The sequence below is a fragment of the Scyliorhinus canicula genome, chromosome 7, assembly GCF_902713615.1.
Source record: "Scyliorhinus canicula chromosome 7, sScyCan1.1, whole genome shotgun sequence".
NCBI lineage: Eukaryota > Metazoa > Chordata > Chondrichthyes > Carcharhiniformes > Scyliorhinidae > Scyliorhinus > Scyliorhinus canicula.
This window is the reverse complement of record NC_052152.1, coordinates 44949997-44975010: the sequence shown is the minus strand read 5'-3', so window position 1 is coordinate 44975010 and position 25014 is coordinate 44949997. Positions and strand designations below refer to the sequence as shown.

General features: G+C 47.1%; 1 protein-coding gene across 1 annotated transcript in view; it reads right to left on the bottom strand.

Moving 5' to 3' along the window:
• The window catches only part of fstl1b (follistatin-like 1b), a 140814-nt gene that overhangs the window by 23273 nt on the left and 92527 nt on the right, over positions 1-25014 (bottom strand). The window contains exons 4-7 of the mRNA XM_038801905.1: positions 21392-21521; positions 20928-20963; positions 14755-14885; positions 3402-3520 (exon numbers count right to left, since the gene is read on the bottom strand). Of these exons, the coding sequence (XP_038657833.1) occupies positions 3402-3520; positions 14755-14885; positions 20928-20963; positions 21392-21521 (416 nt within the window). The remainder of the gene's footprint in view (positions 1-3401; positions 3521-14754; positions 14886-20927; positions 20964-21391; positions 21522-25014) is intronic.

The window sequence follows — 25014 nt, the reverse complement described above, 5'->3', positions numbered from 1 at the left end:
AGGGGAGGGGGCAGCTTGGAAACGAATGGAGAGGGCGTCCTGTGGCAACACAAGCCTGGGGGCCCTAGTAACGGCACCATGGCCGCTCCCCCCCACGAGGTACACCACGAGCCCGGTGGTGGCGGCCACCCTCAAGATATGGGGGCAGTGGAGGCGACACAGGGGGGAAATGGGAGGTCTGTTGGCGGCGCCAATAAGAGGGAACCATAGATTCATCCTGGGGAACATCGACGGGGGATTTCAGAGCTGGTACAGGGTGGGCATACGGCAGCTGAAGGACCTGTTTATAGAGGGGAGGTTTGCGAGCCTGGGAGGGCTGGAGGAGAAGTTTGAGCTCCCCCCGGGAAACATGTTCAGATATTTACAAGTGAAGGCATTTGCTAGGCGGCAGGTGGAGGGGTTCCCCCTGCTCCCCAGTAAGGGGGCGAGTGATAGGGTGCTCTCGGGGGTCTGGGTCGGAGGGGGGAAGATATCAGACATCTACAAGATAATGCAGGAGGCGGAAGAAGCATCAGGGGAGGAGCTGAAAGCCAAGTGGGAAGTGGAGCTGGGAGAGCAGATAGAAGACGGGACGTGGGCGGATGCACTGGAGAAGGTCAATTCTTCCTCCTCGTGTGCGAGGCTGAGCCTCATTCAATTTAAGGTGCTGCATAGAGCTCACATGACGGGGACAAGGATGAGCCGGTTCTTTGGGGGTGAGGACAGGTGTGTCAGATGTCTGGGAAGCCCAGCGAACCATGTGCATATGTTCTGGGCATGTCCGGTGCTGGAAGGGTTCTGGAAGGGGGTGGCAAGGACGGTGTCGAAGGTGGTGGGGTCCAGGGTCAAACCAGGATGGGGGCTTGCGATCTTTGGGGTCGGGGTAGAACCGGGGGTACAGGAGGCCAGGGAGGCCGGAATACTGGCCTTTGCGTCCCTAGTGGCTCGACGAAGGATATTAATTCAATGGAAGGACGCGAGGCCTCCAAGCGTTGAAACTTGGATTAACGATATGGCTAGCTATATTCAGCTAGAAAGGATCAAATTTGCCCTGAGAGGGTCGGTACAGGGCTTCTCCAGGCGGTGGCAACCTTTCCTTGACTTTTTAGATCAGAGATAGGCGTACGGGGTCGTGGCAGCAGCAACCCGGGGGGGGGGGGGGGGGGGGGGGGGGGGGGAGGGGAGGGGAAGGGGGGGGGGCAGCAATGGTCGTGGGGGGACATGCACGACTGTAACGCGGGCAAGTCTGCTCGCTGCTCATGTCTGAAACTGTAGGCTGCCTTGTGTGTTAAGTTGTTGCTTGGGGGGGGGGGGGGGGGGGAGGACTGGTGCGCGCGAGAGGGCGGGCGAGGGAGGGATATTTGCCTAGAGGGATTGTGTTGTAAATAATTTAAAAATTAGTAGGGGTAAATGTCTGTATGGAAAAACTCTTTCAATAAAAATTATTTAAAAAAAAAAAAGAAGTTGCAGGATCAGCTTACTGAGATTTGTTGCTCCCCACGACAGCCGGAATTCTCTAGTCATTCACTCCGGCAGGATTCTCTGGTCCCACCGGCAGTGCACCCCCTCCCGCGGGCATCCCGGCAGAATGAGGTGGCTTCAATGCGAATTCCCATTGACAGCGGCAGGAGCAGAGAATCCTGCCGCCAGTGATGGGAGCATTGCCTCCCACCGCCGAGAAACACGGCATGGAGGCCGGAGAATCCCAATCCATGTCAGTGTCTGGATTAAGGAGGTGGTTCCTCTTTCTTTTATAGCTGTGCCACATTAGTTATTTTTTCTTGACAGCTGCTGGCTGGATGGGGTGGTGGGAGCGGGAAGGGTGGGGAGAAAGAGAGGAGAGCTGGAACTAAGGAACGATATTGCAGCAAAGGCCTGCCATTAAAATAGACTTCAGTGGACAAACGCCTTAGAAGAGGGTTGAGGGCAGCACGATAGTGCAGTGGTTAGCATTGCTGCCTCACGGCACCGAGGTCCCAGGTTCAATCCCGGTCCTGGGTCACTGTTTGGAGTTTGCACATTCTCCCCGTGTCTGCGTGGGTCTCACCCTCACAACCCAAAAAACTGGGCAGGTTAGGTGGATTAGCCACGCCCAATTGCCCCTTAATTGGAAAAAATGAATTGGTACGCTAAATTTATAAAAAAAAGAAAGTGTTTCTTAACTAAGCCTGCCTTTTCTCTCTAGATCCAAGTGCATGTGGGCCCCAATTCCAATGGGTAGTACTCCTTGCCTAGGGGCCATCCATGGCTCAAAGGTTGAGGCTACTCTCCACCTGGTGGTTCTCTCCCCCAGCTATATCCTTTCAGACATCGGGGGCTATGGGCACGATCTATCAGCCGCGTTACGCCCGGCGCGGATCCGTGCAAGCCGGTTAGACCGCAGCAGAGGCTAAAATCAGAATCCTCACTGGGCACGGAGCAGTTTCCGATCCAACTGGTCCGCTCCCATTGGCAGGTTCCGGATCCCGCCCAGATGTGGCGAGAAACCAACTGGCACCAATCTCCATATCATTAATGGGACAGAAACCCTATCTAATGGTCTCCTGTGATCTAACCAGCTCCCCAGCAAGCGGTCACATAGATGTTGACTAGTACTGGTCCACACAAACGTGGACGAGGCGTCACAACATCTGGTGTTCTCCCAGGCCATTGGAGACCCCTGGGTGGTCAGCAACAGGGCAGGGTGGAACCCTGGCTCTCCCCTTGGCACTTCAGCACTTCCAGGGTGCCAGTGCCAGGGTGCCCAGGTGACATTGCCACGGGTCAAGGCAAAGAAGTGGAGGTATGAAGGGGCCCCCAGAAGGTTGGGGTGGGAGGGGGGTCCTGGAAGGGGGGTTGCAGGAAGGCCTGATAAGGCGGTGCCCTCACTAACCCCATAGCAGGGTGACCTCACTGGGGGTGGGGGGGCAAATGCCCGTGCCCGAGGAATGACATTGCTCATGGGTGGGGGACCTTGGGCCCACTTCAGGGCACCCTTTCAAAATGGTGACCCGATCGCAGAGGAGTCGGTCTGGCCCGCGAATTCATCTGCCAGTGATGAAATTCCCAGTAAATCCCACCACAAATGACAAACTTTTCTGTTAGATCGCGCCCTATGTCTTGGGAAGGTACGTGCTCGGTCTCAAATAAGTCCCAGTGCAGGTTTGGATCCTCTGCTTCCAGAAATAAAAAACAAAATAGATAGTGGCTGATGCATGCTCTGCACCCAGGGAATCAGTCTGTCTGCATAGCACCACTTCAAATGACACTACGTAAGCAAATTCACCCTGCATTATTTTCTTTCCTGGTGTCACCTCCTGCTACATGACTTAATGCCTTCAAATCTTTTCAGTTGTCAGACTCTCCAATAACACCAGTCAAATCATTTCCAACCGTAACCATGTCAGATGGTCCAGCAACGTTCTCCTTTTTTCATGCCTCACCGAAGAAGTTTGGTGTCATCCTGCTCAGTATACGAGGTAACGTTGACAACGGTCTCGTTGTGCTCTACGAATTTCAGGAACTCATTCGAATCCAGGTAGGAGTCACCATCATCATAATTCTGGAAGAAAGAAAATTCCTGACGTCATTTTTCAAGTGTCAAGATTATTAGGCACAAATCCTTGGAACTTCAATATGTGCCAAGGCAGAGTTCCCCCAACCATCGCCCGTAACTCTGGAAGAGATCATAGAATCATAGAATTTACAGTGCAGAAGGAGGCCATTCAGCCCATCGAGTCTGCACCAGCTCTTGGAAAGAGCACCCTACCCAAGGTCAACAACTCCACCCTATCCCCATAACCCAGTAACCCCACCCAACACTAAGGGCAATTTATCATGGCCAATCCACCTAACCTGCACATCTTTGGACTGTGGGAGGAAACTGGAGCACCCGGAGGAAACCCACGCACACACGGGGAGGATGTGCAGACTCCGCACAGTCAGTGACCCAAGCCGGGAATCAAACCTGGGACCCTGGAGCTGTGAAGCGATTGTGCTAGCCACAATGCTACCGTGCTGCCACCCGTGGGTCTGCTGAAGTTAAAGTGGAGAATCAAGGGAACCCTATGGAAATGAACGGACTTGGAATGTGGTTTCAAAACATTTAGAGGCATATCCACAAACGATGTACCATAATTTGCTCAGGCAGCACTTTGAGCCAGGAAGCATGTGGTTAAAATTGTCATGATTTTGTCGGCTCCATTGCACAGAACTTTGGCTGAACTTAGAGATAATGTTCAACACGATCAACATTTAAACTGCACAAATTGTATGTTAGGGCAGCTAGGGTTTTCCGGCACAATATTTCTGCCCAACTGAGTTAGCCTCCACCACCCACCCTGATCAAGTTTCCTTTGATACAAAAATGCCTGTGGCAGCTTAAACGAGCTTGACAATTTAACTAGTCTGCTGGCTTAGAGAAACTGCTAAAATCTACCAATGTGGATCAACGCCCTCTCCATTGACCCTACTCTGTGCATTTGAAGTACTTGACGTGTTGAGTCTGGCCCAGCAACACTGGTTTTCTGTGATGGTCTGATGCTCCAAGTGTCCAGCACTGTATGTGGAAAATGAGAGACAGGGATGTGGAGGACTGAGAGGTGAATGAGGTGGAGGGGCAGTGAAGGAAATAGTGGTTGGAAAATTCCCTACTTTGGTGCTGCAGCAGCAGAACATAAAATTTTCTTCTGCATAATTGAGGGGCTATGTCAGCAGTGGAGTAAACAGTAAAAGATCTGCAGAAACCCGGAGAAGTGCCAAATTTCAGAAGGTAATTAAGAGAGCCTCTGTGGAAATTCAACCTCAAACTCTCTTACCTCAGTAAAACCTCCAGTTCACCCCCCCCCCCACTATATTTGTATCATTTGCTTCAATAATTTACCCATCTTCAAAAATGTCCCTCTTGTGAAAAACTCCCCACTTTCCTTTCTTTTAAATTAATACTGCCCAATCTTTGAACCCTTCCAAATATGTGGGCTCAGAATGGCTGTGTTACTTCCTCACCCAGGTAAGCTTGCTGGTGCCTTTTTCCTCGGATGGTGATGGCTAGCACGAGGGGACATAGCTTTAAATTGAGGGGAGATAGATATAGGACAGATGTCAGAGGTAGGTTCTTTACTCAGAGAGTAGTAGGGGTGTAGAATGCCCTGCCCTGCAACAGTAGTGTGCTTGCCAACATTAAGGGCATTTAAATGGTCATTGGATAAACATATGGATGATAAGGGAATCGTGTAGATGGGCTTTAGAGTGGTTTCACAGGTCGGCGTAACATCGAGGGCCGAAGGGCCTGTACTGCGCTGTAATGTTCTATGACCGTCAGCACACAACTGAAAACATTTCCCTTCCACAATTCCCACTACGGCAACAAAACTGGAAAATGATTTAAATCTCAGGACCTGATCCTGCGAATCAATGATCATACATAAATTAAAGCTGTGTTTTTTTTAAACTATTCATTCATGGGTTGTGGGCCAGAATTTATTGCCCATCCCTAACTGCCCTTGAACTGACTCAACCACATTGCTGTGGGTCTCGAATCACATGGGAGGTCAGACCAAGTCAGGGTAACAGAGTTCCTTCCCTGAAGGACATTAGTGAATCAGGTTGGGTTTTGGGGACAATTGTTTTATGGTCATCGTTAAGACTTTTAATTCCAGTTTTTTAGCTGACGTGGTGGGATTTGAACCCGGTTCAGAATTACTATTCCAGTGACTATACCACTATACCACCACTTCCCCTATTCCTGCAGTATAATCCTGTTTCGTGCAGGATTAAAGAGGCCACGGCTTGTTCACATGCATCTACTGTTTTGTCACTTTCTTTAAGTATGTTTTTTTAAATATGTTGTTCCTCTGTTGAAACTTTAAAACAAAGCTTAGAAATAAACTGAACTCTCAACCTGCTTAACTAGCTATTTCCTGTCTGTCAGCCTGCTGAGTGACATGATTACCAACACCCTGATTCTTCAGGAACACAAGGAGGTTAAATGCAGCTCTGTGTATATGGGTTCAACAACAACCTGAATTACTGCCAACAATGTGAGGCCAACTAAAGAATAAGCTACTGTCAGAGCATATTGCACAACCTGCCCTAATATTCCCTGGCACCGACTTCCTAATGTTAATGATTTAATATGAAAGATTTCTTCACACCAAAGTTCATCTATCTCATTAACCATTTCAGAATGCCAAATCCTATTTACTGGATACCTGAAATTCTAAGACTGTTGACAAAGACATAAAAAGTAAGGACCAAGGACAAAGTCCAACGCAAAGCTGATGAAAACAAAGCAGCAAACAATACTCTATACATGATCTGCAGAATCTTAGACCAAATGGAGTAGAAGACAATGAAATGAAAATGAAAATCGCTTATTGTCACGAGTAGGCTTCAATGAAGTTACTGTGAAAAGCCCCTAGTCGCCACATTCCGGCGCCTGTCCGGGGAGGCTAGTACGGGAATCGAACGGTGCTGCTGGCCTGCTTGGTCTGCTTTAAAAGCCAGCGATTTAGCCCAGTAAACCAGTGCTCAAAAGACATCTGAAAGAAAACAGGGCCCAATAATCCTCTATCTTGTTGACCGCCCAATGTTACTGCCACATTGTTGACTATCCCCACCATACACCTCAGCCATTTTAGCTCCCATACGAATATGGAGGCTCATGCTTTGTATCTCATACATACTTGTGCTCCAGGATTTCTCCTTCAAGATGCAATATTAAAAAAAAGAGACTTTGGCACATTCATATCGTTCAATGTCCCAGTGACATAAAAAAAAATTGGAATGACCTATTTGCTTCCTTTTACCTCAGCCAAGGATGCCTCTTCTCCAGGGTTGGCACTGCCTTTGACTGACTCCATTGCATTTCCCACATTTCTGCTCTCACTCTTTGCCCACCCTTCCGGAAGGACAGTAGAATTCCCTTGTCCTCATCCTTCACCTAGTCAGCTTTCACATTCGGCAGAAAATCCTTTGCCAATTCCCTACAGCGTGTTGCCACCAAACAGTTAGCTCGCTCCTCCCCTTTCAGAATTTTGAAGGGACCATTCTCTCAATGACGCCCTGGTTTGCACCTCAAATCATCCCCAACACATCTACCTTCCCATGACACAGCTCCTGCATTTGCACCACAGGGTAATACCCATACTTTAACCTTCCCCCTCTCTTTCCATTCCCTAGGGCCGCAAACATTCATTTTATGTGAAACAGTGATTTAGGTAGATTGCTGTCAGTTTTGTATACTGTACTTGCTGCTCAAACCGTGCTCACCTGTACAATGGGGAGACCAAAGGCAGATTTGGCCGACTAATTTGTGGAACAGCTTTTTTGAGACTGCAAGTGTGACCTCAAGTTTCTGATTGCTTGTCATTTTAGTTGTTATCATTCTCACTCCTGCCCTGTCTTCAGCTTCTAATACTGTTCGAATTAAGTTTCAACTTCAATTCAAATTCTTTTGATTAAGCATTTTACAGCCTTCTGGTCTCACCGAGTTCAACAATTTCACATCCTGACAACTGCCACCCCCCCGCATCTTTTTGGACCAGCAGCTTTTGGTAACGGTTGTGCTATTGACACTTCCACTAAATCCATCGTTTGTCTTTACTGGCCCCATTACAGTTTCCTTTTGCTTTGCACAATCATCCCCTCAAGTCATTTCATTTCTCCTGTCTTCCATCTGATCACAGACGTTCCCTTTTATTCCTCATCTCCTCCCTGCTTCCCATGGGCGGGATTCTCCCCTACCCGGCGTGACGGGGGGTCCCGGCGTAGGGGAGTGGCGCCAACCACTCCGGGGTCGGGCCTCCCCCTTTGGGGGCTAGCCCCGCGCCGGAGCGGTTGGCACCAGAAGACTGTCGCAAAAAACCGGCGCCCCCGGCAGCGGGGATGGCCGAAAGGCTTTCGCCGGTCGGCGCATGCGCCGGCGGTGACGTCAGCGGCCAGCTACCAACTGAAAACACTGAGGGTAGAGCTTGGGTGGTGGAGATTTTTGGGCACTTTCTTGGCCCATGGGGTGGTGGGGAGAAAGCAAATGCTGAAAAAGGCCCCAAGCTGATCTAACACTCAGCCACCAGCTTAGATACTGGCACCCATGTACCTCAAATGTCAGTAAACAGTGTCCAAAATTCTCCGGCTGTTGCAATTCACTTTTCCTGTCGGCAGCACACCCCCGCCCGCTGGTTTCCCGGCAGCATGGGGTGGTTTCAATGGGAATCCCATTGACAAGCGGCGGGAAGATTGTGCTGCAGCCAGGTCAAAATTATGCACTCGTAGGAAGAATAAAGGAGCTGAATATTACTTAAATGGAGAAAGGCTGCAGAAAACTGCAACACACAGGGATTTGGGGATCCTTGTGCATAAATCACAAAAGGCTAGCATGCAAGTTCAGCAGGCAATTGGGAAGGCAAATGGAATGTTGGCCTTTATTTCAAAGGGAATGGAATATAAAAGTAAGAGAATCCTGCTTAAACTAAACAAGGCACTAGTTAGACCACACCTGGAATACTATGAACGCCTTTGGTCCCTTATCCAAGGAAAGATATACTGGAATTGTAGGTGGTCAGAGAAGGTTCACCAGGTTAATCCTGGGTATGGAGGGATTTTCTTATGAGGAGAGGTTGGGTCTGAACTCATTGGTGTTTAGAAAAATGAGAGGTGTCCGTATTGAGACAGATAGGATTGTCAGGGGGCTTGACAGGGTAGCTGCTGAGAGGTTGTTCCCCCTTGTGAGAGAGTCTAGGAGGCAAGGGCATAATCTCAGAGTAAGGGGTCGCCCTTTGAAGACAGATGAGGAGGAATTTCTTCTCTCAGAGAGTAGTGAATCTATGGAATTATTGCAGAGAGCTGTAGAGGGTGGATTGTTAAATATGTTTTAAGGTCGAGACAGACAGATTTTTAAATCAGAATCGAGGGTTAATGGGAACAAAACAGGAAAGGAAAATGGAGCTAAGGATTATAATCAGGGCCGGAATTCTCTTGCAGTGGGATTCGCTGGTCCTGCCAGCAGCACATCCACGCTGCGGGTTTCCCAGCGGTGTGGGGTGGCTGCAACAGGAATTCCCATTGACACTGGCAGGAACAGAGTATCCTGCTGCCAGCGAACGGCACACCTCCTCCTGCCACCGAGAAACAAGTGAGTGGGAGGCAGAAGAATCCCATCCCAGATCAGCCATATCTAACGGAATGGTGGAGCAGATGCGATGGGCCGAATGGCCTACTTCTGCTCCCATGGTCTTTTGGATGGCTGGTGTACCAGCTCACTGGAAGGCAAGGTGTATTCTGCTAGCAGGAACTCAAGACAAGGACCTTAAATGGGGCTGTATGCAGAGGAGTGCATACACACCAAGATTCTGAGCACATTGGCCGACCATGCCTGCTGTCACTGTGGAGGAACATGGAAGAGTCCAGCTCCACGTCGGCAGAGGGCATGTGCAGCACTTGCCCTCTTTGCAACCTCTGCCCTCTTTGCAGCCTCTGCCCCATCGCCCTGTCATGCTGCTGAACAGATGTCATTGCAGCCATCACACCTGTTGTTGTTTTTATGTGGACAGGTCACTAGATCCTCTCTCATCCCTGGAGGAACATGGCAACACTCACTGCCAAATCCAGGAACTCAGCACATGCTTATAAAAACACTCCATCTTACTTCCAGACACTTTACAACTGCAGGAGTTTTCAAAATTGTTTTACGTGCAAGTTTGATGTCTGTGATTTTTAAAATAATACGGACATTTTAAAAGCTGGGCCCCTCTTGCAGCTGAATGCTTGATCTTTATGAATGAATTGTTTGAATGGACCTGAATGGTCCAAAAATTGGAAAATGGCTATCAAATCAACTGGTTGGGCTGTGTTACCGACATATTTGTTCAGTTGCTTCTGGCATTCACAGGGCAGCCCGCAGGAGCACTCTTCTCAACATTAGTGCAGCCAGATGCTGGCAGCAAGCATGCCCAGGAGAGCATTGGGCTTCTGTTCTGTAGCACCATTTCAGCAATACCAAAGATCCAATTTTCCTGGGAATATATTGGAGTGCAATCTTCATCTGAAAGCAAAGCCGTAGCTCAGGGAAAAAAATCCAACCATTTTTTCTCTTTTGGACCTCGACTGATCTATTGGCCAGGATTTTGCATTGGTGTTCACTGCAGGCGCAAACAGCAATGTTGGCGCAAAATCCTGCAGGTCAGAAAACGAGAACCCCCCCCCCCCCCCCCCCACCCGGACATAACGAGGTTCCCGCCCAGAAAGACCTGGAACCTCATTAAATAAATTATGTCATTCAAGGGCTTCCCCATTGTATCTGCCCCCCCCCTCCAAAATGGGATCTCGCTGGAGGTCTACAACAGGTTTTAAAAAACAGCCCCCGGGGATAGAGGGACATGCCCAAGTAGTACCCTGGCATTCCAGGGGGAAAGTGCCAAGAGGGACCCTTGGGGGGTGGGATCTATGTGTGCATGAGGTGGGGGTTCCTGTTTTTAAATCAGAGATCAGGGCGCCAATTTCCCCAGACCCCCCCCCCCCACCAGTGTAACGGTGTGGCCATGCCTCCATTTTCTTTGTAAGAAGTCTTACAACACCAGGTTAAAGTCCAACAGGTTTGTTTCAAACACGAGCTTTCGGAGCACGGCTCCTTCTTCAGGTGAATGGAAAGGCTTGTTCCAGAAATGTTTATATAGACACAGTCAGAGATGCCCCGGAATGCGAGCACCTGCAGGCAATCAAATCATCAAAGATGCAGAGAGAGAGGTAACTCCAGGTTAAAGAGGTGTGAATTGTCCCAAGCCAGTTCAGTCGGTAGGCCTCTGCAAGTCCAGGCTTGTTGGTGGGGGCCGAATGTAATGCGACATGAATCCCAGATCCCGGTTGAGTCCGCATTCATGCGTGCGGAACTTAGCTATAAGTTTTGCTCAGCAATTTTGCGTTGTCGCGTCTCCTGAAGGCCTCCTTGTAGAATGCTGACCCGGAGATCAGAGGCTGAATGTCCTTGACTGCTGAAGTGTTCCCCAACTGGAAGGGAACAGTCCTGCCTGTTGATAGTCGCACGATGCCCGTTTATTCGTTGTCGCAGTGTCTGCATGGTCTCGCCAATGTACCACGCTTCGGGACATCCTTTCCTGCAGCGTATGAGGTAGACTACATTGGTCGAGTCGCACGAGTATGCGCCGCGTACCTGGTGGGTGGTGTTTCCACGTGTAATGGTGGTGTCCATGTCGATGATCTGGCATGTCTTGCAGAGATTACCCTGGCAGGTGTCTGCTTTTTTGCATCTTTGTAGAAACTGAATGTCAGTGTCTATATGCGCGATCTTCCTGGAGATCCTCTCCACTTTGAGCCGGCAGTTTGCGGTGTCAATGGTAGCCATGATGTGGAGATGCCGGCGTTGGACTGGGGTGAGCACAGTAAGAAGTCTTACAACACCTGGTGTTGTAAGACTTCTTACTGTGCTCACCCCAGTCCAACGCCGGCATCTCCACATCATGGCTACCATTGACACCGCAAACTGCCGGCTCAAAGTGGAGAGGATCTCCAGGAAGATCGCGCATATAGACACTGACATTCAGTTTCTACAAAGATGCAAAAAAGCAGACACCTGCCAGGGTAATCTCTGCAAGACATGCCAGATCATCGACATGGACACCACCATTACACGTGGAAACACCACCCACCAGGTACGCGGCGCATACTCGTGCGACTCGACCAATGTAGTCTACCTCATACGCTGCAGGAAAGGATGTCCCGAAGCGTGGTACATTGGCGAGACCATGCAGACACTGCGACAACGAATAAACGGGCATCGTGCGACTATCAACAGGCAGGACTGTTCCCTTCCAGTTGGGGAACACTTCAGCAGTCAAGGACATTCAGCCTCTGATCTCCGGGTCAGCATTCTACAAGGAGGCCTTCAGGAGACGCGACAACGCAAAATTGCTGAGCAAAAACTTATAGCTAAGTTCCGCACGCATGAATGCGGACTCAACCGGGATCTGGGATTCATGTCGCATTACATTCGGCCCCCACCAACAAGCCTGGACTTGCAGAGGCCTACCGACTGAACTGGCTTGGGACAATTCACACCTCTTTAACCTGGAGTTACCTCTCTCTCTGCATCTTTGATGATTTGATTGCCTGCAGGTGCTCGCATTCCGGGGCATCTCTGACTGTGTCTATATAAACATTTCTGGAACAAGCCTTTCCATTCACCTGAAGAAGGAGCCGTGCTCCGAAAGCTCGTGTTTGAAACAAACCTGTTGGACTTTAACCTGGTGTTGTAAGACTTCTTACTGTGCTCACCCCAGTCCAACGCCGGCATCTCCACATCATGGCTTCCATTTTCTTTTGCACAGAGTGTTGCACAATATGACAGGAAAGGCAGACTGTGCAGTTGATAACCTACACACCAGTTTCTTTGTCTTAGCCAACATGCTGTGTAAAAAAGGGAAAATTCTTCATATGTTCATAAGATATAGGAGCAGAATTAAAGCCATTCGGCCCATCAATTCTGCTCTGCCATTCAATGATGGCTATTCGGCCCATTTGTTTCCAAACTACCAACATTCACAGTATATATACACCTATGTAAACAAACTCCTGAACTCACACTGTTAAAAGTTACTATGACCCTACATTATTAGTGGGAGATCACATTTATCAGGTCTCAAGCACAAAACTAACTGATGTGATATCAGTTTCAAGCCTTTGCTTGCAGGGGGCCCTTCACTGCAAGTCACTGTATAATTAAGTGTAATAGCAGGTATCTGTGCACTGTGATAATGATCAATATTACTTTTTGGATGACAATATCACATCATAGGTTTTACGAAACCCAATTCCTGCATCATAGCTCAATCAAATAAAACAAATCTCTGACACTGCTATTCCATTGTGCATGTGTGCAAGCTTTAAAAAAAAAATACAAAGGATGGAAAAATGCCAAGCAGGGAGACTAGGATGAGAACAGGGCCAACCTGCACCATGCTGCACGGAAAAGGTTTGAGAAAGGTGTGTATTTTCAGGAAACCACAAATGGGAATGTGGGATTTAGTATTTCCAAAAGGACCCTCCACAACGTAAAAACATGTCTTGGCTGACCTACATGTCTTGGCTCCACAGAAGCAAAGCGTAGAGGTAGATTTGACAAATTAGCATTCCAAATGCAGAGCTTGGCATGAAGTGAATGCATTCTGGGGACTGGGACATTGAACATTAGTGTGCTTCATCCGATTTAATGGATGGAATTTATGGCTAGAAAAATCAAGCATGGCACACCAGATTTCAGGCTGCAATAATCAATACACACTCCCAGTACAATTTGTGCCTCGAACACTAATTCAAAGGAGGGAATTTTAACCTCCAAGGATGGTTGGTGGAAAGTAAAAATGTTTAAAATCTCAAACCGGATCAGTCTTTGGTTTCAACAAAAGTGGGTTGGAGGCCAATTTGCTCTCGGCAGGTGGGCTGATCATAAAAGCTTTTTAAAAGGAGGATTGTGTTTATCCAGTTTAAACAGGCTTTTCAAATTTTAGTCCATGGTTGTTATTCCACCTGGTTGCCTAGTGGAAAACTTGAAAAAGGTTGAAAAGCTGCCCGGTGTTTAATTTCAGCTGGATCGGTGGGTAAAGGTCTACTTCCAGACTTCCCACCGGAAAATCCTTCACCCTGTTCACTTCACAGCCCAGATAAAGATTAGGGCCACAGATTCTACTCTCTGTAATAACTGTTGCTTAGACACACGAGCTTCACACAGAGCTGTCAGAGAATGAATTGCTATATCGTAAGTGGCCATTAAGACACAAATTTAAATGGAGCCGAACAAATATTTGACGGGGAAAGAACATAAAAAGATGCAAGGGGAAAGCACCGCAGTTGTTTACTGCAGTTGAGGAGGCAGCACTGCCAAAGGCATGATGGTTCGATCAACCTCCTTGCGCAGTCTAATTTCTATGGTTCTCAAAATGCTGCATCACATGGCCTCACGGTAGCATGGTGGTTAGCATCAATGCTTCACAGCTCCAGGGTCCCAGGTTCGATTCCTGGCTGGGTCACTGTCTGTGTGGAGTCTGCACATCCTCCCTGTGTGTGCGTGGGTTTTCTCCGGGTGCTCCGGTTTCCTCCCACAGTCCAAAGATGTGCGGGTTAGGTGGATTGGCCATACTAAATTGCCCGTAGTGTAAGGTTAATAGGGGGATTGTTGGGTTACGGGTATACGGGTTACGTGGGTTTAAGTAGGGTGACCATTGCTCGGCACAACATCGAGGGCCGAAGGGTCTGTTCTGTGCTGTACTGTTCTATGTTCTATGATGCGAGATACTGGATAATGGAAATAAAGACATTACGAAAGTAATTACGAACTATAACATATGCAATACAAGCAATTTACTGCGGATGTTGGATGTAATCTGAAGCAAAAACAGAAAATGGTGGACAATCTTACAGCACCGGTGGAGAGCACACGGAGCCAACGAAGAGAGTCTGGATGACTCCACAGGTGCTGTCAGAGCTGCTGAGATTGTCCAGCATATTCTGTTTTTGTAACGTACACAATAGTTTGATACTTCAATCTTGCTGTAACCCTGTAACAGATTACTACTCATGAACCATTGTTATTTTGTAGTGTGCAGCTGATTTGTTTAAGGTGCGTGGGTCCTTAAAAAGTATTTTGTGCAGCCGTGCACACATGGTAACTTGAAGGGGCTGACTTCTGCGAAGGTGTCTTGGTAACTCTTGATAGGCTGCGTGGCCGCACTTGGAGGGAACATTGCTACCCACTTTTTCGTACTTTACTAAGGCCAAACCCTTGCCTACCTTGAAGTATTTGTTGAGAATGTTTGTATAATTGATGCCCTTGGAGAACCACCCATCAGGAATGATTTCAGTCTCCAGCCACTCCATGACACGGCGCCGAAGCTCATCACGATCTGACTGGTAGCAGACAACTAAATGGAGAAAAGGTTTGGTGTTAATCAACAGCTGTGTTCAGTCACGGGCAAGAAGAATGATGACCCCATTGGAATAATACTATACTAGGATAATAGTTTCAGATGTAGGTTCTTCATATACAGGGATTGAATTACAGCCCAATGTGTAACAGTAATAAAGCAAATTAAACGGGTCTTTACATTACATTTAGACTTAAAACTAAAAGACAAACGGGAAAACAATAATTTTACCGAAACGCATCCCAGACATCTTCATGCCAGTCTTCAGCTAACTTGATTCACTCCGTTTGTTATCAAGAAACAGCTGAAGGTACGGGATACTGCGACAGCTATTGGCCCAGTCAACATTCCAGCAATAGCACTGAAGATTTATGCTTCCGAACTTTTCACAACACCCCTAGCCAAGCCGTCCCATTACATCAACAACACCGATATCTAACCAGCTATGTAGATAATTATCCAGGTATGTCCTGTACCTAAAAAGCAGGGCAAATTACCACTCCATCAGCCTATTCTCAAACATCAGTAAAGTGATAGAAGAGGTCATCAACAGTGCTATTAATCAGCACTTGCTTAACAATAACCTGCTCACTGACACTCAGCTTGGGTTCCCACAGGATCACTCAGCTCCTGACTTCACTACAGCCTTGGTTCCAACATGGACAAAAAATCCAAACAAGAGAGTTGAAAGTGACCGCCCTTGACATCAAGGCAGCATTTGAGAGTATGGCATCAAAGAGCCCTTGGCAAAACTGGTGTCACTGGGAATCAGGGGGTAAACCCTCTGCTGGTTGGAGTCATACCTAGCACAAAGGAAGATGGTTTTAGTTGGTGAGAGGTCAATCATCTTAGGTCCAGGACACCATTGCAGGAGTTCCTCAGGGTTGTGTCCTAAGCCTAACTATCTTCAGCTGCTTCATTAATAACCTTCCTTCCAACACAAGGTCAGAAGTGGGGATGTTCGCTGATGATTGCACAATACTCAGTACATTCATGACTCTTCAAGTTACTGAAGTAAGGGCAGCACGGTGGCCTAGTGGTTAGCACAACCGCCTCACGGCGCTGAGGTCCCAGGTTCGATCCCGGCTCTGGGTCACTGTCCGTGTGGAGTTTGCACATTCTCCCCGTGTCTGCGTGGGTTTCGCCCCCACAACCCAAAAATGTGCAGAGTAGATGGATTGGCCACGCTAAATTGCCCCTTAATTGGAAAAAATAATTGGGTAATCTAAATTTTTTTTAAAAAGTTACTGAAGTAGTCCATGCCCAAATTTAGCAAGACCTGGGCGATATCCTGGCTCGAGCCAGCATGTGGCATGTGCCACAAAAGTGCCAGAAAGAGAGAATCTAACCATTGCCTTATGACATTAGAATCTAACCATTGCCCCATAACATTGAATTGCATTACCATCACCGAATCCCCCACTATCAACATCCCGGGGGGTTACCGTTGACCAAAAATTGAAACTAGACTAGCCATTGAAATATTGCAGTACAAGAACATGTCACTCGGTATCCTGCGATGAGTAACTCACTTCCTAACTCCCCAGAGCCTGTCCACCATCTACAGGGCACAAGTCAGGTATGTTATGGAATACTCTCCACTTTTCTGGATGCATGCAGCTCCGACAACACCAGTTCCAACAACACTTAAGAAACTCAACACCATCAAGGGCAAAGCAGCCTGTTTGCTGGCTTAGCCACCAATGCCCACATCCCATGATTGAATTCAAAAAATTGATCTTATAAACCTACTACCAGCAGAGTGCTTTACTCATTCTTGCATCACTGACGTCTGGAGTAGGGGCGCAGTGAGGGCAATATTGATAATCTTTGGAAAATAATAAGCAATGTAGGGCTAAAAGCATGAACAAAAATTGAACTTCTCCTATTGTTCTCAAATGACATTTTTCACTAAATATCACTTGTTCCAAACTAGTCAGCTTTTTAATTCAGCATCCGTTCAATTAGATGCAACCAAATAATAACTGTAGTAATAGCAATAACCATTATAAATACATGCTATAGTCCTTTAAATCTATTCTTGCAATAAAAACAATGTTGAAGATCAGAACAAAGAAACTCTCATGTTTTCTTTATCTTTCTTGCAAAACAAAGCAACATGCTGAAGTCCATCGCTACTTGAGTGACAGTGATAATTTTAACTTTATAAACTTTGTATCCACAACAAACTTTTTCAAGCTCCTTTGAGGCCAAAAGGTTGTCATGTGCCCATGGGTAAGTTTGCAAGTATAAGCTGTAATTATTATTATAATAACAAGCTTTCCATACAGGTCATCTTAGGAAGGCATTTCATCAATACCTAAAGATTTAGCTATCATTTCCATAGAAACAGCTGACAGTCACACAACTCTCATTAATTAAGATTATTGGTAATCTGAGCTGCTCTTACCCACGACAACTGGTGCAGTTCACTGCAGGTTCAATCAAGCATTAGAAATCCCATTCTAAGTGACACTACTATAATCCGTAACTACTCCCAATATTGAATCAACGCCAAGGACAAAAGCAGCAGCATCTTTTTTGTGTGGTACTTCTCTGCTATGTAACTGCTGCAGTGCAGTGTGGCACCTAGAACAAAGTTACTACTCAAAATGAGAGTGCTCTGGAACCGGGTAACATATTGTGGATGCATTAACAAAACCATGACACTATCTGCAAGAAATTGACAGTGTACTGTCGGTGTAAATTTGAATGTCAGAATAGATCACCTTTCGCTATATAATAAAAATAATAATAATAATAATAATAAAGTATCAGAAGTAGGCTTACATTAACACTGCAATGAAGTTACTGTGAAAAGCACCTAGCTGCCACACTCCGGCACCTGTTCGCGTACACAGAGGGAGAATTTAGAATATACAATTCACCTAACAGCACGTCTTTCGGGACTTGTGGGAGGAAACCGGAGCGCCCAGAGGAAACCCACACAGACACGGGAAGAACGTGCAGACTCCACACCGCACAGTGACCCAAACTGGGAATCGAACTCGGGTCCCTGGCGTGGTGAAGCAACAGTGCTAACCACTGTGCTGCCATATCTGAGATACCGCGCTGAGAAGAACTGTTAAGGTACTTAGAGCAGAACGGTCAAGCTAATTGGCACTACTCTGAAAGTTCAATTTCACTGATGCAGAACTGCAATTAACATAGCATTCAAATGTGTTACTTTTGTCCAGACTGCATGTGCATATTGGTTGTGTGTGCATGTTGGGTGGGGGTCGCAGTGGCGGGACGACAGCTGATGGTGAACAATCAGCTGAACAAATGTACCCCAGATGTAGGTCTGAAGAAAATGTTGTCCAACATTCTGAATTACAGAGGTGCACTCTACACTTTGAGTACTGGTATGTAAACAGCATTGCCAGTCTTGTATACACTACTGGATCTCGCTAGGTAGAGGATTAGAGGAGATGTAATGGTGCCATCATAACTTCTGAAGTCTACTGCAGTGTACAGATAAAGAACTGGTTACAAACACACCATTGTTTCACCACCAAAATTCTCTTATTTATTTGTTAATTTGAATCCAAGAAACGGAAGTGTGAGCAAACCAGTTGGCATCGTACTAGCTGGAACGTCTATATAAAAAAGGGAAGATTTACAAAAGCAACAATGCATTCCTAATACTTAAATGGGGCCTATTAGATAGCAAATGTAATTCAATTGCTCTTTTATTGACACAGTAAAGACATTATCTCTAACAGATGACAAGAGTGGAAAGATGTAACTAATGAAATTCCGCAGGGAGGAGTTCTTGGCCCGCAATTGTTTACTATTTACATCAATGACCTGGAAGGAAGAACAGAATGTACGGTTTCCAAATTTGCCGATGATACCAAAAATAGGTGGAAGGGCATGTTGTGACAAGGATATTGGGATTGGGATTCTGAAATGGGACATAGGTAGATTGGTTAACTGACTGGCCGAAAACCTAGCAAATGGAGTTTATGTGGGGAAGTGTGAGGTCATGTGCTTCAGTAGGAGGAATCAAAAGACCAATTATCTAAATGGAGAGAGATTCCAGGTGAGTGAGATACAGAGGGATCTAGGTTTTCCAGTGTATGAATCACAAAAAGCTTGCAGGCAGGTCCAAAAAGTAGTTAAGAAGGCAAATGGCATTTTGGCCTTTATTACAAAGTGTCATGTGAGAGTACCTTTAAGAAATTGATGATTAAGCAATGTACCTTTAAGAAATTAAGCAGCTCATATTACTGAAGTGATGTCGGGGGGGGGGGGGGGGGGCGCTGAGCTGAGCTCACTTCTGTTTTTGGTTTCAGTTTTGAGGAAGAGCTTGGGTGTGTCTGTGTTTGCAGTAAGCTGGATCTGCGGTGATCTCTGCAATGAAAGACTATTTCTGAATCATTTGGGTGATTTAAACTCATAATAGTAATGTCTTTAACCCGATGTTTTTCTGTTTAACGGTGTTAAGTCTCTTGGATGTTTAAAGGAACAACTGAAGGATTAAAAGCAAATTACTGCAGATGCTGGAATTTGAAACGAAAGGGAAAATGCTGGAAAATCTCAGCAAGTCTGGCAGCATCCGTAGGGAGAGAAAGGAGCTAACGTTTCAAGTCTGATGACTCTTTGTCATTATTTAGTGTTGTATTATTTTCAGGGTTACCTTTGAAGTAAGGGGTGTTAAGTGATCCAATGTTTATTTAAAAGGTTAAGTTGGGTTCATGGAATAAACATTGTTTTGTGTTTAAAAGCCCACGTGTCCATAATTGTAATACCACACCTGGAGAACACACCGTGTGCTTCAAAAGCAACAATACATTAAAGGGGGAGGTTGGTTGAACTCCATGATACATTTTGGAGTTCTGAAAACGCCTCTCCCATAACAAAAGAGATTGAGTTTTAAAAATAGGGAGGTTTTGTTGCAATTGTACAGGGTGTTGGTGAGGCCTTACCTAGAATACAGTGTACAGTTTTTGTCCCCTTGCCTGGATACAGGAACATTGGAGGCAGTCCAAAGGGGATTCACCAGGCCAATTCCTGGAATGAGGGTTGTCCCATCAAGTGAGACTAAATAGTCTGGGTCTGTACTGCTTGGCACTTAGAAGAGCGAGGGGTGACCTTATTCAAACATACAAGATCCTGAGGGGGCTTGACAGGGTAGATGGGGAGATGTTTTCACCATCCACTAGATGGTGGAATCTCGAACAAGGAGACATAGCTGCAACATAAAGGACCGTCATTTAAAACAGATGCGTAGAAATTTCTTCTTGCAAGAGGGTGGTGAACCTCTGGAATTGTCTGCCCTGGAGGATGGTGGAAGCTGTATCATTCAAAGTATTTCAGTGGAGGTGAATAAATATTTGGTACCCAAGGAGTTAGAGCTGGCATAGATCAGCCATAATCATATTGAATGGCAGTAGTGGCCTATTCCTGCTTCTATTTCTTGTATTCTTGTGACACTGGAAATCTAAATCTCATTCCAGATAGTTTGTAAATGCTGTTGACACTTTTAAATCTTTGGAGAGCTTAAGTATAACTGGCGTGAAGATGAAGATAGATTTTGCATAATTATCAGTTGCTGCTAGCATTAGACTAATTCTGAGCTTAATGGCTCTCTTAATAGCTATCTGCTGTTCCTGATGGATTTTTGATTTTATTTCTTGAGCAGTTACAGGACACATGACTCTCAAATGTACTCTGCTTCTAAATGAGCACTTACTTAACCTTTTTCCCTTGACGCCGTTTCAACTGGAGCACACATACAACCAACAGCCAAATAAACTAGTGCAACCAAATATTCCCAGTCTCACTGAACCAACTTTCCCATCAAACAACATAAATTGCAGAGCATGTTGTTGCTGTACTGTAATAGCAGTGGATAGGAATATGGAGCTGTCATTGTTGGCATAATAGCCCCATGGTAGGTCTTTGATAGCACATATCCTCAACCTCAGGACGATGCCATAATGTGGCTGAAATCAAAGTTAAACCCACAGACATGGATAGTCATACAGACATTAAAAGCCCCACAGTAATAGAACATATTCAGCTATCCTGTACCTGGGCTACTGGCTGCTATTTTTTCATTCTTCTTTTCTGTAAAAGAAACAAAGCAATTTATGAATAAGTTGTATATCTTGGGGTGTGACAGGATATATCATTGAATGAAGATGCTGAGAGGCTCTTTCTCCTTGTGGGAAAGTCTCGGACCAGAGGACATAATCTCAGAGTAAGGGGTCACCAATTTAAAACAGAAACGAGGAGGAATTTCTTCTCCTGAAGGTAGTGAATCTGGAGAAATCTACTGCAGAGGGCTGTTGTTAAGTATGTTCAAGGCTGAAATACACAGATTTTTAATCAGTAAGGGAATCAACGGGAGGGGTAGGGGTGGCGGCTAAACCTATGTTAAGGAAAGACTGGCTGCAGATTTCTCCTTTACTCAGTGAATGGGCAATGAATTACAACACATGCTGCTGTCCCATGTGCAATGCCGAACTCAAAAAATTATTTATTTCCTTGTTTACCTTCACAATGCCCATCATGAGACACCTGAACCTTCATGCCAGTTAGACATGCGTCACGGTGAAGCTCGCAGTGGTTGCGGTATGTCTTCCCGTTGCTTCCACAGACCACCCTCTTGTGATGTTTGCATTCCTAAAAAGAGAAAACACACATAGCTGCATTAGAAAACAGCAAGAGCGCTTTCTGCTGTAAAATCGGGGTCCGTGCACTCTGGCTCACCAAGCTCAGTCTCAGTCATTACAATGGAGATACTGGAGATTAACAACGAGAACTGTTTCCCATTAATTAAACCAGGGATGGGCAATAATCGCAGGCCTCGCCAGTGACAGCGAACGAATAAAAATTACAATGCACCATGAATTTTGCACATTCCATAACGGGCTGATCTTGTCTTTTACATTATTTTTCCATTGGCCAGAATTTCATCCCCATGCCCTATTAGTGGGTTAGGAGGTGGTACTGGGTGCATAAAATCAGGTGGGATGCTGTGGTGGGGTCATCATGTTGTCACCTACCTGCCTCCATTAGCATTTGACCAGCGGTGTGGGAATCAGTGGGCGGCCCCCGACTTAGGCCAATTGTGCCCTGTAGTGAACAATGGCCAATTAAGGGGCTCTTCCTACTGCTGTTGGGATTTTGCCAGTGGTGGATGGGCACTTCATTACCAGTGGGACTGCCCAGTAAAATTTGGTTGTCTCCCAGAAAGCCTGGGGAGGGAGGGGGCACTTCTGACTGGGCACCCTGTGGCCCACAGAGCCCACCCCTCCCCATTAGAGTGGCACAGGTAGCCTCCGAGAAGAAATCCTGTTCCCACCCACTCATCACCGCGGCCGGCCAAATTGGCTCCGGTTATCCCCAACTCCACTTACCTGAACCCTGGGTCTGTTCCAGGGTCACTGGTATAGGGAGTGTGGCTGCAATCCCAGCAGAGGCCACCACTTCACGTGACTGCTGAGACTGGAAGAACTGCCAGTTCTACAATTGGCCAGCAGGTCTTGAAAGTTGGACATCCTGCCTGAGCCATGTACAGTACCGTTGCAGATTCCAAGTCAAGTGGAGATGGCCTCACCTCAAACTTTGCAGCTGGGTGGCAGGGCCATTGCCTCCACATGAAATCCAGATCCTAGTAAGTAGCTGAGGCATGTAGAAGAAGAAGGTGGTTCTAGCTGTGATCCTTAGTTAGTGCTGTGTTAGCTAAATTTAGCCAGGCTAATGATAGGACTGGTACAATTTACCCTGTGTCACTGCAGTCATCAGGACAGATGCAAGAATGCTAAAAACTTTACAGAGAACAACCAATTTTTAATGCATGAGAAAAGGATGCTTATTAATTGGCAAGTTGACTCTGCTTGGTCAAGACATTCCCATGGGAAAGAACCAGGGAGCTTGTCCCCCATGCTTTAGTTTATTCAAAAAGATGCAATGTCTGGACATGTCCATTTTGCCTGCAGAGGACAAGTTCTTGCGTACATAAAGCTTGTGAGCTAGATGGTGAACCCAAATAATATAAAATTGCTCGTTAGTGCAATTCTCAGCACACTTGCAGATTGCTCAGCAAGTGCGGCCAAATAACAAAATCACATCTAACGTGCAACGTTATGTTCGGAGTTTTGAAAGCATGGGTTGGTCAAATATGGTCTAACTTTAGATGTGATTCCATGATTGTGCTGCACTGCTCTCCGAAGCCATGTAGTTCAAGGGCAATTAGGGATGGACAACAAAAGCTGGCCTTGCCAGTAACACCTACATCCCATGAAATAAATTTTAAAGTTGTTTTGTGAAGGAGATTACCTAAAATAGGTTTGTTAGCTGACATCTTGGAACCTATGTCAGTACACTCAAGAGAGCTGACATTTCTGACCAACTGTGGAGTTGGTCTGAAGCCAAAGGCATATACAGTAACATCACATCACTAGTCGCCCACGATACGACAGTGGTTCTACAGTACCCATGATCCAACAAAACAAATACATATTTCAAAAGCGCCTTGCAGAAAATTTAAGTTTAAAGTTACTGTTGATGAGGACTTCCGGTAGCGGCAATGACCAGATAGGTCGCACACTCGGCAGCTCTCGCCGGGACCGGGATTTTGGGCCGTTTAATGGAGTGGCGGCGGCACTTGTAGGGTGGGTACCGGCGTGGGAACGGACGCTGGAGAGGTTCCCCCTGGTGCTGTATGGAGGGAACAAGGAGCGGGGCCGTAAAACGTGCAATTGCGGGGAGGAAGACAGGGCGGGCCCAGGAGCACAAAATGGGGGCCGGCGCAAAATGGGAAGCATGGGCCCAGTGGGCCAGAGAGCTGCACAACTACTTGAGGAGCTGTTTTGCGGAGCTAAAATTGGAGATGCTGGTCCCTATGAAGGTCCAGAAGGCACAGGAGAAGGCGATCAAGGAGGTGGAGAGGAAGGTGTTTGAGAACGAGGATGAGATCCTGTGTCTGGCAGTCGGGGTGGAGGCGCACGAGGCCCTACACAAGAGATGGCAGGAGATGCTGGATGGCCTTGAATACAGGTCTCGGAGTCACAATCTGTGGATCCTTGGCCTCCCTGAAGGTGCAGAGGGGGCGGACGCGAGCACGTATGTGACCACGATGCTGGGGACGCTGATGGGTGCCGGGGCCTTCCCTTGGAGCTGGATGGGGAGCATAGGGTCCTCGCCGGGAAGCCGAGGGCGAACGAACCACCGAGGGCGATGGTGATAAGGTTCCACCGCTTCACAGACAGGGAACGGGTCCTGCGGTGGGCAAAGGAACGGAGCAGCAAGTGGGAGAACGGCGAGATTCACATTTACCAGGACTTGGGAGCTGAGCTGGCGAGGAGGCGTGCGGGTTTCAACCGGGCCAAGGCGGTACTCCACAGCAAAGGGGTGAAGTTTGGGCTCCTGCACCCGGCGAGACTTTGGGTAACGTACCAGGACAGGCACCATTATTTTGATACGCCGGAGAAGGTGTGGACATTCATCAGGTAGGAAAAGCTGGACTTGAACTAGGGGGCAGCTGCACGTGGGTGAAACGCGTTGGCAGGGATGTGTAATTGGGGGTTGGCCTGGTGGAAGACTATTCGTAGAATTTAAGTTTGTTTGCTTCTCTGTTACTGTTTTTTGTTTCAGGGGGTGGGGTGACGCCCGGGCTGTGTTGTCCGGCGCTCGGGAAGGATCCAGATGGCACTTTCCCTCTTACCCTTCGGGGGAGGGGGGAGCCTGGAAGAGGAGACAATACAGTAGTCCCCCGTTATACCGCGCTCCGCAATACCGTGGTTCGCGATATACCGCGGGGGGGGGGGGGGGGCTGATGGACCCCAACTGTCAGTTGTGTCAATTTCAGCGGCCGGCTCCGGAGAAGGAAGCTGCTCTCACTGAAATAATCAGCCCGCCGCTGAAATTGACACTGCCCGCTGCTCTCTCCCTCCAATCCAACTTTTAAGTTTTAATGTTTCTGATTGGAGGGAGAGAGCAGCCGGCAGTGTCAATTTCAGCGGCCAGCTGATTGTTTCAGTGAGAGAGCAGTTTCCCTCTCCGGATCAAAGTGAGCCGTCCGCTGAAATTGACACTGCCCGCTGCTCTCCCCTCCAATCAGAAACATTAAAACTTAAAAGTTGGATTGGAGGGAGAGAGCAGCGGGCAGTGT